This window comes from Podarcis melisellensis, assembly GCF_964234715.1.
Source record: "Podarcis melisellensis genome assembly, chromosome: 2".
Lineage (NCBI taxonomy): Eukaryota > Metazoa > Chordata > Lepidosauria > Squamata > Lacertidae > Podarcis > Podarcis melisellensis.
In genome coordinates, this window is record NC_138529.1 from 4,271,694 (window position 1) to 4,284,819 (window position 13,126).

The 13,126-nt window shown below is 47.4% G+C and overlaps 1 protein-coding gene across 1 annotated transcript in view; it reads left to right on the forward strand.

The window, feature by feature from the left end:
* Positions 1-12,268: 12,268 nt before the first annotated feature.
* TNS2 (tensin 2) overlaps positions 12,269-13,126 on the forward strand; it is a 130,126-nt gene continuing 129,268 nt past the window's right edge. Inside the window, exon 1 of the mRNA XM_081898093.1 lies at positions 12,269-12,422. Within this exon, the coding sequence (XP_081754219.1) occupies positions 12,321-12,422 (102 nt within the window). The 5' untranslated portion in view covers positions 12,269-12,320. The remainder of the gene's footprint in view (positions 12,423-13,126) is intronic.

Here is a 13,126-nt window from a genome sequence, read left to right on the forward strand (position 1 = left end):
CACGGAGAGCCTCAAGGTCCATCAATAACAACACCCTAGTGGTCCCAGGCCCTAAGGAAGTTAGATTGGCTTCAACCAGAGCCAGGGCCTTTTCAACACTGGCTCCGGCCTAGGGAAACACTCTGCCTCATGAGACCAGGGCCCTGCAGGATCTGATTTCTTTCCGCAGGGCCTGTAAGACAGAGTTGTTCCGCCTGGCCTTTGGCCTGGAGCCAATTTGATTCCCTCCCTCTCTTTTTTTCCTTTCTTTTCCTTCTCCTCCTGCGATGAGGCTACATTTTAATATTTTAATGTTCCATTATTGTAATGTTGTATTTTATTTTTGTTTTTAAGTTGTAATCATTCATCTTGTTTTTATTATTGCTTGTAAGCCGCTCTGAGCCCGGCCTTGGCTGGGGAGGGCGGGGTATAAATTGTTGTTGTTGTTGTTGTTGTTGTTGTTGTTGTTGTTGTTTTGTTATTGTTGTTGTTGTTGTTCTGCATAGTCCATCAATTTTTCTTGCCATGATTCTTTAGTTGGGGTTTCTTCAGTCTTCCATCCTTGTGCTATTAGAACTCATGAGGCCGTTGTCACATACAGCTGACAACAACTACATTTCTCCATTTTCTTTGCAGGAAGGCATGTGCTTTAAATGTAAGGTACTTCTACAGCTTGAAAGGCACCTTCCTACATTCTCGCTTAAGATGGCAACCCTGGGATAACTGAGAATGGCCTTGCAATTACAGTGATTGCAGCAAGTCTTGGGCAGCGAGGTCACACGGAGGTGGCCTTGGCGCTAACCCACCATTGCAAAAAACCTTTCGACATCTTCCTTTGCAAGCCCTGTTTTATTTATTCTGGCTCTTGGAAGGTAGGGTTGAGCCAGCAGGGTTGAAGCTCTTACTGTGTTGCTGTGAGTCATGCTGTTGTCTTACACACAGGAACATCTCTCCATCGGCTTGGCAGAACCTTGCCCAGTGACGGGAGCAAAGCTGTCAACTTTTCCCTTTTCTTGCGAGGAATCCTATTCGGAATAAGGGAATTTCCCTTAAAAAAGGGAAAACGTTGGCAGCTATGGATGGGAGGCGATCTAATTTAAATGGGCACTTGGACTCTTCCAGGTACCTGGAGAACAAGTAACTAACACACACACACACACACACACACACACACACACACACACAACGGACATGGGGAGGTTCAGATTTCATTTGCCTGGCAGTAGCAGAGAGAGGAAGGAGGCTGTGGGAGGTCTGACAATTAGAACAATTAATTGTCCCTCTAAAGGGGGCCAGAATTTTAAAGAATATTTGGCTAAATATTCTAATATAAGATAAACAGTAATTTCTTGGAAGTAATAATTAGGCTTAGGGGTAGAATAAGAATACGTTGTTAATAAACATTAAGGATTAAAATATTAATAAAGGAGAAGAAGTTAGTAAATGAAAGAAGTTAATATTATTAGAAATATGAATTTGGAGAACTGCTAAAGAGGAGATTTAATGAAATTCAGAAGAGATTTGAGGAAGTCTGAAATTAGGATTTGGAAGTAAAAAAAAAATTTGTGTGTTTTTTCTAAGTTGTTTTTGTGTATTGTAGTGTTTTTCTTTTTTCTTGTTTTTTTCCCTATGTGATAAATGTGAAAATCAGTAAAAAAAATGGGGGGGGGGGTAAAGGGGGCCAAGCATTGTTACTGGATCCCTCTTTGGAAGGTACACCACAAAATGTGGACTGCTACTGAGAAACAAGCAGATACGCCCTTGGCCTTCTCCATACTGGAGATTACTGTGTGTGTGCAACCAGGGGTGGACTTTGGTAATATGGCAAAAGTTGACACCCCCCCCCCAAAAAAAAAATATTTTCACAATGATTCCCTTTGGTACAGTTGTTTTTAGGGATCTTCTCAGTAGGTACCCATATAAATATCGTTTATTTTTTAAAATATATATATTAATTTGTGCCCCTTCAGCTTGGTGCCCTGTGTGGGGGACGGGGATGGGGGGGGGTGAGAGAGATGACAGGAAAACAGTGTGTTTAGCAAGGTGTACTGGGAGGGGGGGAGAGACAGGGATCCATCTTGGGCAGACCGGCTGAAGGCAGGCTGGGAGAGATGCCTTGGACTCCAGCACTGTGCTGCTATTGGGAACAAACCCCTCTTGAGATGACCATGCTTTAAGAGCTGGACTTGCTCCATCTAAACTCAGGTGTAAATATGTGAATGAATTATATTTCTTTATGCCACGGCAGCACCCACCGTGCATTCAGTTCTCCAAAGGAGCACAGACTCTGGTTGAAGGCCAAGACCCCTGGAACCCCAGGCAAGGCTTGGCAAGTTGGCAGGGATTGGGGTGGCCAGTAACAATACTGACAGTTGGGGAGGTGCCCATAGAATCACAGAACAGGAAAGGGATCTCAACCACGGCCTAGTTAATTCTGCTTAGTAGTGCAGCATCTACTTCTGCTTTAGGACCTCTAAGAAAGGAGACTCCAGGATCACCCAAAGCCGTCTGTTCCACTTGCAACCCGACAACCTGCTTTTTGAGCATCCGTCCTGCTTTGTTTTCAGGGAAGTTAGGCAAGTGTCATCCTATACTTTCTTGTGCACTGTCCTATCAGTTTATTCAGTTTCTTCAAAAGGATGTCACATAGAGGAGGGAGAAAGGTTGTTTTCTGCTGCTCCAGAGAAGCGGACACGGAGCAATGGATCCAAACTACAAGAAAGAAGATTCCACCTAAACATGAGGAAGAACTTCCTGACAGTAAGAGCTGTTCGACAGTGGAATTTGCTGCCAAGGAGTGTGGTGGAGTCTCCTTCTTTGGAGGTCTTTAAGCAGAGGCTTGACAACCATATGTCAGGAGTGCTCTGATGGTGTTTCCTGCTTGGCAGGGGGTTGGACTCGATGGCCCTTGTGGTCTCTTCCAATTCTATGATTCTATGATTCACTGCAAAAAGTCCACTGCCATTGCACAACCTGAGCTTGTTGGTATGCAGTTCAATCCCACTCAAAAGCAGTGACAGCCTGGAAGCGTCCACACTGTCAGGAAGTTCTTCCTAATGTTTAGTCTAAAGCCTTGTAATCTGAAGCCTTTGGTTTGGGTCTTACCCTCTGGAGCAAGAGAAAACAAATTTGCTCCATCCCTCTATGTGACAGCCCTTCAGATCATTAACTGCTGTGCCCCCTTAACCTGACTTTTTCGTGCATTACTCAACCGTCACTCCAGCTAATCTTTCTCTACTTCCTGAAGTTTCTGCCTGGGCTTGACAGCCAGGCACTCCCAACCTATGTTTCCCTTCAGATGATCCCTCCCACCCCTCTTCTGCCAGCTTTTATGGGCTCAGGGCCTGGATTCCTGTGCTCTTACTCCTCTACAGCTACCTGCCAAAACCTTTGGCCCAGGGAAGTTGGCACAATAGCACTGGGTATGTTGTTAGACTATTACAATGCGTTGTCCTGGAAATTAATCAAGTCAAATGAATTTTCCATTGACGTTGCAAATCCACACTCTGGTCAAAATGCTTAATGGGAAGGGAGAGAACAGCCCTCTATCTCTGCCCTGGCAGGGTGGTGGCTGCAAAGCAGCGGTGAGGCCATCCCAGATGTTGCTAGACTACAGCTGTCATCATCGCTGAGCAGTGATCATGCAGGCTGGGACTGGTGACAGAGCATCTGAAGGGCCAGAGAGGTGAGCCACCTCTGTCTTAAGACACACACACCCCCGTCTCAACACCTGGCATCTATTATTATGCAAGGGTGAAAATAACACTAACTCAAACTTGACTTTACAGCAGCGGGGGCTACCTGCCCCCCTGCATATGGTGTTGGACCAGCCTCAGGGATGATGGGAGCTGTAGTCCAGCAACATATGAAGGGCCAAAGGTTAGACACCCTGAGAAAGCCCCACCAGCTGACTGGTGCAGTTCTTGCTGCAATGAAGGCCACAAGAACAATCTGCCTTTAGGTCAGTTGGCAACCCTACTCTTTATTGTGCATTAGTCTTCCTGTACTAGTCAAAACGCACACACAAATGGTTTGGGGTTTTTTTTAGGTTTGTTGAATGGCTTGTTGCCAAAGGTGGAGTATCTAGCTGGCTAAAAAAGCAAACCCAAACAAAGAAAGTCTCTTGCATTTGAAGCCTTTTGTGCATCCTGAAAGGAAAATTTCTGCCAGCTGGGCCTTCCTGCCTGCTGGGCTTCCCGTATGCCCTTCTCCTGCTACCCCTTGTGCGAAGCTGCATTCTGCAAAGCAAGGGAGAACTGGGACTGAGAGGGAGGTCTGACAACCATTGCAGGGCCTCCACAGAGGCTCCCCATGAGCAGCAAACAGGCTGGCTCGCTCCCTCCTTCCCGTGCATGAAGGCCACAAGGCTGGCTCTGTGGCTCCTTGTCGGCATGAATCCCAGCAAGGAGACAAACCTGTGGCCCCAGTTTTCCTTCCCATGCCCTCGCCTGCTTTTCTGCTTCTCAGAGACCCCGGAGAGCAGCCAAAATCAGCAACTGGAACCTACTTGCTTATATAGAGACAGAGAGTTTCCTGTGGGGAAGGAAGGATTCGTCTGTGTTGTGGCCCTGAAGTGCTGCTCTCTGAAAGGCTGCTGGCTGCTGATTCTGCAGATCAGGGAGCAATAAATTCACTGCTCCCTGTTTGCAGATTCAGACACACCCATCCCCAGACATTGCACATGCACATCAGTGGAGACTGGCGCATTAGGGCACATGGGGCAGCGTCCCACAAAGCTTTGCTCTCAGCCAGCCTCCACCTGCCTGCCTGCTTCCTCACAATCAGTTTAGGGTCAACACTGCCTGTCAGCCTCGTCAGTCTCCAGCTAAGTGCACATCATGTATTTAAAGCACAGAGAGAGAGAGAGAGAGAGAGAGAGAGAGAGAGAGAGAGAGAGAGAGAGAAAGAATAATGGGAACTGTAGCTAGGAATTGTCGCCCCATGAGGGGTAAACTACAGTTTTCAGGATTCTTTGGGAAAAGTCATGCACTTTAAATATATGGTGTGTACACTGCATGTGTTGCTTTTGTTGAATTCAGCAAGGAGGAGGACAAAACCAGAATTAGCTAGCTCTGCCTGCCTTTGGCTCTGACACCACCTGATCGTAGTCTCCCTGCCAGGGAACTCTGGATGCTGGGATTCTTCTATGAGAAACCCTTAGGCTATGCGGGGTCACGAGGGTCACCTAAGGGTACCTCATAGGCTCAACAGCCAAGACCTTGTATGAACCAAGACGCTGTGGAAACCTTTGCAATGCACAGAGCCATCCAGAAAGCCGTTCCTCTGAAGCAGGCAAGTTGAATGGAAGACTTGAGAACAATTGGTCTAAAGTAAAGGTGGGGAACTTGTTGTGGTGCTGCTGGTGCTATTCGACGACAATTCCCATCAGTCCTGTGCAAGGCCACAGTTTCCCCATCCCTGGCATAGATGTTGCAAATCAGTTTGGAATATTTCCTGAAATTTCCTGCAGCGTCAGGAGGGATCAAGCGTGGTTTTCCAAAAGCCACCGATAAACAAACAACCGTTGAGTTGAGCAAAGTTGATTCGGTGTGAGCTTGGCTGCCCTTCTCCTGTTGTGGAGCAGTTTGCTATTCCAGCTGGACGAAACAACCAAACAGAATCACATGACTCCAGATGTGACTGCGTTAATGAAGACAACAGGGCAAAGAGCCATGGGATTCTTTGGGGCAGATTTAGAAATATGTGCTGAGAACTATGCAACCAGAATGTTCTGCAAAATCCTCTGTAAACAGTTTGCCAGAAACGGCCTATTTTAAGGGTGAACTCTGGACGATCTTGAACTTGAGACCCGGCTCCATGATGAGACCCATCTCCTCCCTTCCTGTCTCACCATGGCACCAGCAGTGACTTTGGGATTGGTTCAGCAGTTCTGAATCTTATTTGTTGCCTTGTTTTCTCTTCTTTGAGGTTAGGCGGTGACTGCAAAGGCAAGCGCTTCCCCCCACCCCTTGTGCAATGACAATAAACAGACGGACGCCTGGAACCTGGTAATAAGCTTCTATCCTTAATGGCCAGGCCAGCCGCTATCCGCCTGGCAGGCAGCAAATTTTAATAATCTGATTGGGAAGCTATTCTGCTTGTTGTCGATATCCGTTTCATGTGGGCAATGTCCCACAAGACACGGACACTGCTGAGTGAAGTAACATTATTTTGGTCTCAGATATGACCTTCAAAGTAGGTAGTTTATTTCAAAATATAACCTGAATTGAATCCACCCCGCACCATCGCTGATCCCTAGGGGAGGGCAAGTCTTGCTCTGCTGGCAGTGTTGGCCCTCAGGGACAAGCAGCCCATCAAGAAAGAGGTGGTCTCAGGAGCCCCTCTTGAGGGTGGCCAGGGCCACTGCGTGGCTGACTCACCTCCTTTCATTCTGATTTCTTAATCATTTCCTCCCCATTCAGGCTCAGCCCGAGTGTTTGTGATAAAATTCTATGAGTGCCAATTTATCTCTTATACACTTCAGACCAAATGGCACCTCATGTATGGGGTCTTTGTTGAAGGCTTCCCTGCCTGCTACTCCCCAATTCCTTTGGTCCAACTGCTGAGCACCTTGTTTTTCTTCCATTGCTTTTTGCCACTCACTTTACAAGTCTGATGCATGAATTTGCATGCACGATTCCCCCAATTCCCCCAACAGTGCACTCACATGTGTGGGCCTGATCACAACCCCTCACATGCACAGCCAATTGTCAAATGGGTGCTGGTGCAAGATCTCCCAGCGCCTGCAACTCAAATTTGGGGGTTTTCAGGTCCGTGTGCAGCTGCCTGAAGGTAGCTAGAAAGTAGCTTAAGTTTAGAAGGTGGAGTCCAGTTCACAAAATCTGAGACCCTCTCTGGTGCAAATTAAATCCAGGTTACAATGGCCTTCTGTGTGTGCCTTTGTGATGCATTTTGAGCATCCTGTTTTTACTGGTAAACCCCCACTCACTCCAACCTCAAAGGGCAACCATACCTTCCACCCAGCACATCACTTGGGGTGTCATTTCTTGCTACACCTGGGAGAATATTTGCTCTGCTCTGGACTATATCATGTCATTTTTATGCTTAGGAGTAAAAAAAAAAACCCTGTAAAGGAGGAAAAAGGGGAGGACTGCATGTCGGGAGGAAGACTGGGAGTCCGATGAAGAACAGGATAGAAGCAATGAAGCGAGGGAGGACGAGGATTCAGGAAACAAGCAAATTTATAGCTACGAGAGCAGTGTGGTACCAGTCCTCAAGAGTTGTTAGATTCTGGGGCTTGGGGAAAATGAGTCAAACCCTGAGGGGTGAATAGCTCTCACACTGTGTGGGTGGGGGTGTGAGAGAGTGCACATTAAACAAATACTACTGGCAAAGATATCTAGTTGGCTCCAAGTAATGCCCTGTAATTGAACTGTTGTTGAACTGACACTGCCATAAGGCCGCTGCCCCGCATTATAGTGTGGTAGACTGCTTATGGATTCTTTTTTTTAACATTAAACATTCATAAATTGAATGAACGAATGAAGGAACGAATGAATAACAACCTCAGAGCAGGCTGAGAAATGCTGGCATGCTAGATATAAGCACTGCCTGTTTGTCTCTGGTCTTTGTTGTCCTTGCTTTGAGCCGCTCTTAGAAATAACCTGCTCTCCTTTTGCAAAGCTGCCTTACAGCTCCACCCTTTCTCTCTTCTGGGTTGTGTGGGTCGCTAATCCCCGAAGTGCTCTGCTCATCTTTCTTTGGCACCTGAATCGGCCCTTAATCCTTTGGGTGCTGTAACCTGGGGTCCTTTTTCTTGCCACACCTCTTCACCCAGAGTGAGCTGGTCATTCCCAGGGTAGGTTTGTTACACATCTTGACCTTCTGTATCTTCTTCTGCATCTTTTATAACTGCAAAGTTGTCAAGTGTGGCTATGATTTGTATCAGATGGGCAAAGCTGTGTCTGGCAGAATTTCCCCTTCTGTGCAAGGCTTAAGAGATACAAGAGCCTTCTGTGGGCCTGGACTTGGCAACTTTCATATTAAAATACAGTGGTACCTCTAGTTATGTACTTAATTCATTCCGGAGGTCCATACTATTTCTGGGTTAGCGGAGTCTGTAACCTGAAGCATCTGTAACCTGAGGTACCATTGTACTTACTTTTTTCCTATATGATGCATGCATCCAGAAGGCTTCTTCTTCTGTTGTAGATGGTTTTGTGCTCAGTTACAAGCCAGAAAGTGGGAAGCAGGGAAGCTGCATCTTCAACAGGGCAGAAGTTGGCACCTGCCATGCTTGGGCAGCTGCTGCCCACCACCCATCACCCTGGCAGGGCCTGCTGCCAGGTCTGTGCTGTGGTTGCTTCCAGAGGACTTATTTATTGAGCAGTCATCCCTGATTTGTTTGCAGAGAAGCGAGATGCTGCTGGCTAGTTAGTTAGCTACTCATTTTGGTCTGGTTGCAGGGAGGTTATATGATGTTGGGTCAATGCTATTGTTATCCCACACTTTCCATTGCACTTTCCCTATAATGAAAAGTTCAATGTCTTGTGGGGGGGGAGCAGGTTTCTTTGGAGCAGAAGAGCACTAAATCCACTCCAATTTCACTACCTGAATTTACTAGGCATGCGATTGAATCTTACCCCCCAAAACAGTAACTGTCTGGAAGTGCCACAAGCCTCTCTATCTGTTCTTCACCCTGCCTAGTGTTCTAAGCAGCACCTGGAAGGTGGGTCTAGGTGTCATTCCATTTCCCACAATGCCTCTGCTGTTGTGTCGCTCTGAGGAAGTGTGAGTAATTGTATGCACCCTGCCCTGGGACCTTTTGATCAAGGGTGGGTTATAAATTCACACAAGAAATAAGTTTAAAATTAACACGCCAGCTCTCAGCTGCCGTTGCAGTCGATTTGCACTGCTTCTCTGGGCTCCCTTGAATACAGACCTGGCCCAGATCTAAGGCATTCCCTCCTCCTCCATTTGTTAAACTTTTAGTACCTTGCATTTAAATTTAACTTGGAGCGTGTTGCATTGTTTGATGCTCCATTTGACTGTATGGTCCATCCCGTGTCATGTCTGGCGATACAACTAAATGCATGGATCCGATCACAATCACTCATGTGCACACTGTTTGTTGAAGAGACACTAATGGTGTACATTTTCATGGGTATGAGTGCGCACACACACAAGCTCCCCTAATGCCACCAAAGCCCATAATCAGGTCAACGCTGCTAGCTTTGCAAGTGAAGATGAACAGTTGGTACTATTTATTTCCGTTGTTGAGTAGGTAGCCTCAGACTAGCAAGCACCAAGCCTAATGCTCCTCTTTCCCCTCCTGCCTGCATTGTTGCCTGCCATTCCAGGTGGTTACCTGCCCCTAATTACTTGCCTGGGTGGGAATCTTCCTGGAAAGCAGCAGGTTTGTGGGAAGGGCCATAGCTAAGTGGTAGAGCACCTGCTTTGCATCCAGAAGGTCCCAGGCTCAATCCCAGGTAAGGCTGGGAGGGATCCCTGCTTAGAGAGCCCCTGCCAGTCAAGGCTCATCCACACTGAATTTTCCTCTGCACATTCCAGGCACAGTAGTCCGCACTTTATAGCTTCATGTCTGAGCCCTATTTTCTTTGTCCCACAGCTTTCCCTGCGAAAACCCGCTCTTTATCACCCAATAGGAGATAGCTCAGTTGGTAGAGCATGAGACTCTGAATCTCTGGGTTGTGGGTTCAAGCTCTACATTGGGCAAAAGATTCCTGTACTGCAGGGGGTTGGACTAGATGACCCTTGGGGCAGTGGCGGAGCTTCATGCTCTGGCACCGGGGGACGGAGAGCAGGCGGGGGTGGGTCTGGTATGCCGCCTGTAGGGGTGTGGTGCCCAGCGCAGGAGGGGGGCAGCTGCAATGGCACCCCACCGGGATCACGCTGCCCCCACCCTCCTCTTCCTCTGCCAATGCCTAGGGATCCCTTCCAATTCTACAATTCTGCAATCCATGGAAAACCCGAATTGCCATTTGTTGCACTTCAGCTTTAAAGAGCAGGTTTTTGCAAGTAAAGTTCAGAGGTGAAAGAAAGGGTGCTTGGACACAAAGCTTTGAAGCATGAGCCTGTACCTGGAAAGTGTGGGGCAAAAGGTCAGCGTGGATAAGCCCTCAGTGTAGACAATACTGGTCTAGATCAACTAATAGTATGACTTGGTATAAGGCAGCTTCCTATGTTCCTACATTTCCCTCTTTGCTGAACATCTGATCTCCTAAACTTGGACTATCTGAACACATCTTGAACCACCTGCAGCATTTGGCAGGGCTCTTTGCAAATAGCTATATAGCTGTGCATGTCAGCTCCATTGTCAGAACCCCCAGCCCTTGAACAGCTGCGCTGTCCCCTGTGGGATGCTGCTGCTTCCTCCTCCTAGTCAGTAAGAATTTGTCACTTGCAAGCCTGGGGATGCCTTTGTTTGTAATGGTAATGAATACTTGCCTTCCCCCTTATTGCTAGGGAAATGGTGGGAGGACAGGAAGGATGTCTTTGGACAACATGCTTTTAAATGCAGTATTAACTTCAGCTGAATTTAATTAACACCCAGTGATATCCACTTGTAGATTCCATGATGTGCATCTCACAGGTTGCTTTCCAAATTTCGCCATCCCCCAAATTAAAACTGGAGGCACGTCTCATTCTTATCTTCAAAGTTAGTGTGTCTGGGAGCTGAGTTTCGGCATAAATTGCTGTTCTAGGGCAGGCAGTCTGCTGTCTCTCTCTCTCTCTGGAGCAATTGAATGATCTAGTCCAGGGGTAGGCAGCCTAAGGCCCGCTTGCTCAATCCAGCCCGTGGACAGTCCAGGAATCAGCGTGTTTTTACATGAGTAGAATGTGTCCTTTTATTTAAAATGCACCTCTGGGTTATTTGTGGGGCATAGGAATTCGTTCATTCCCCCCCTCCCACAAAAAAATATAGTCCAGCCCACCACATGGTTTGGTGGACCGGCCCATGGCTGAAAAAGGTTACTGACTCCTGATCTAGTCACATCTGATGCAGAGACAGAGGAGAATTATTCTCCATCCCTCCACCAGAGGCTCATTGCAAGAAGGTATGGCCAGAGAGCACCGGTGAATCATGCAGGGAGGCAGCCGGCCCCCTCCTCCTCACAGAAGCCAAAGTTCAGTTAAAGAATAAATTAATTTCTAGCTGTGCAAAAGTATGTCCTGTTGCGCAGCTTTGGCATCACTCATCTAGCCCCATCTGTGTGCTATGTTTTGAGTGACTTCTTTTTGTCTGGAATCGTAAATCCTAAGAGCGAGCTCAGTTCTTCAAGTGCTGCTGCTTATGCAGCCGAAACACCCGAGTAGGAGTTACTGGCAGATTAGGAAAGAGTTCCAAGGTCTGGAGAACCCTAATCATACTCATCCTAAGGCTGGGGAATCTCTCAAACAGCCCAGTGTAAACTGAGCACACTTGGTGGCCACGGGAGGTTGGCAGGCTATTGGAGGGGTGTGTGGAATGGAGCCTCTTGGGGGAAAGATTATGGCAGGCTGGCTGGAGCCCTAAACAAGGGCACTCACACTGCAACATTTTGTTACAGGTCCTACTTGTGCTCATCATTAGCAAGGGAAAGGCACATCCGTGACAGAGGAGTAGAGTAAGAGAAAGCCTGGCAAAGAGAGACAGGAAGTTCACTCCAGGTAAGTTGCACATGCATATATTCCTGTTTAGGAAGTGGAAACCCAACTGCTGCTGCTGCTTTTTCCTCCCCCTCCTGAGATGCAGGCCTTGAAGCTGCTGACCCAGAGCACCAAAAGCTGGAAGGAAACAGGATACAGATCTGGCTGAATGGTACACATGTCTCTTTGTTACTCCAAAGCTGCTCTGGAGGGATTTTCCAGGGGATAATATGTTTCCAATTATCCTGTTACGCTCTTTGGAGTGCATGTGTTCTGACAAGGCATCCTCCCCATTTCCAACAATATGTCATCTCCCCCTGCGTTTCCCTCTCCGTGTTATTCCATGAAAAGGTTATGACCTTCTTCTCTGTATGTTCATGCACACACCCACCCACCCACACACACACACACAGCATACTAATCTACCCACATCTCAGGGGGCTCCACTTTGCCACCTGTTTACAGGCCCAGTTTTGCAAACTCACACAGCTTCATGTGGCATGGCTGAGTTTGCTCTGGCACTGAGCTAAATATTATTAAGACTCTGTGTGTGTGTGTGTGTGTGTGTGTGTGTGTGTATGTGTGTGAGAGAGATGGAGAGCAAGGGGGTGGAAAGAGTGGGACAGGGAGGAGGAGTTTGTAAGGCAAGGCAGTTCCAAAGATCCAGAGAAGGGGGGGAAATACCCACAACTTTTGCCGGAGAAAGAGAGAGAGGAAGCAGAAGGGATCGTATGGGCTGGGAAGGAGGGTCCGATTGTTGGGGAACGGATTGCTGCTCTGCACCCCGGGGGAAAGGGAGCCCAAGAAGCGCCACAAGAATGCAGCTGACCAAGGTGTGTTACCTAACTCTCTCTCTTTCTCTCTTTCTCTTTCTCTGCACAGGCAAGCATGGAATTACAGGCTGCGTCATCTCATTAAAATTATTCAGCCAGAGACGCTGGCTGTTTTGTGGCATACGATGGCAAGGGGCGTGAATGTATGAGTGTCTAGATGAGTTTGTGTTTGACTTTCTGGCTAGAAGCATGGATGGAATGGATTCATCTCCAAAGTTTCATAGAGACTAGAAGCTGGGACACTTTTGTCTCCTTGCAATGCAGTCTATTCCGTTCCCTACTTCTGCCTCCTTGCTTCTTGTATTCATTTACGCCTCTCTTTTTTTGCTGTTCCTGAATCAGGGTGTGTTAGTAAACAGTTCCTAAGAGAGCTTTAGTCAGAGTGACTGAACCCTCACAATGGCTGTGATTGTGCTTCTGCTAGAATAAAGCACTTAGCAGTTCCTGGCAGGGTGGGTGGAAGGGAAAAGGCGCACATCAGTGCTAATGTCCATGTGCCAGCCGTTTTATGTGCATGTGCACTAGAATCAGTTTTCATCCTACTCCCACATAGTTTTAACTTCCAGAGGCCCAACTTGAGCCTGAGGCTGCAATCCTCAAGAGTGTAAGACTTGCTGGAATAAATGGGACTTATGCTCAGAGTAAACTTGCCTAGAATTACATTGCATATATGTGTGTGTGTGTACACATACACACATATACAC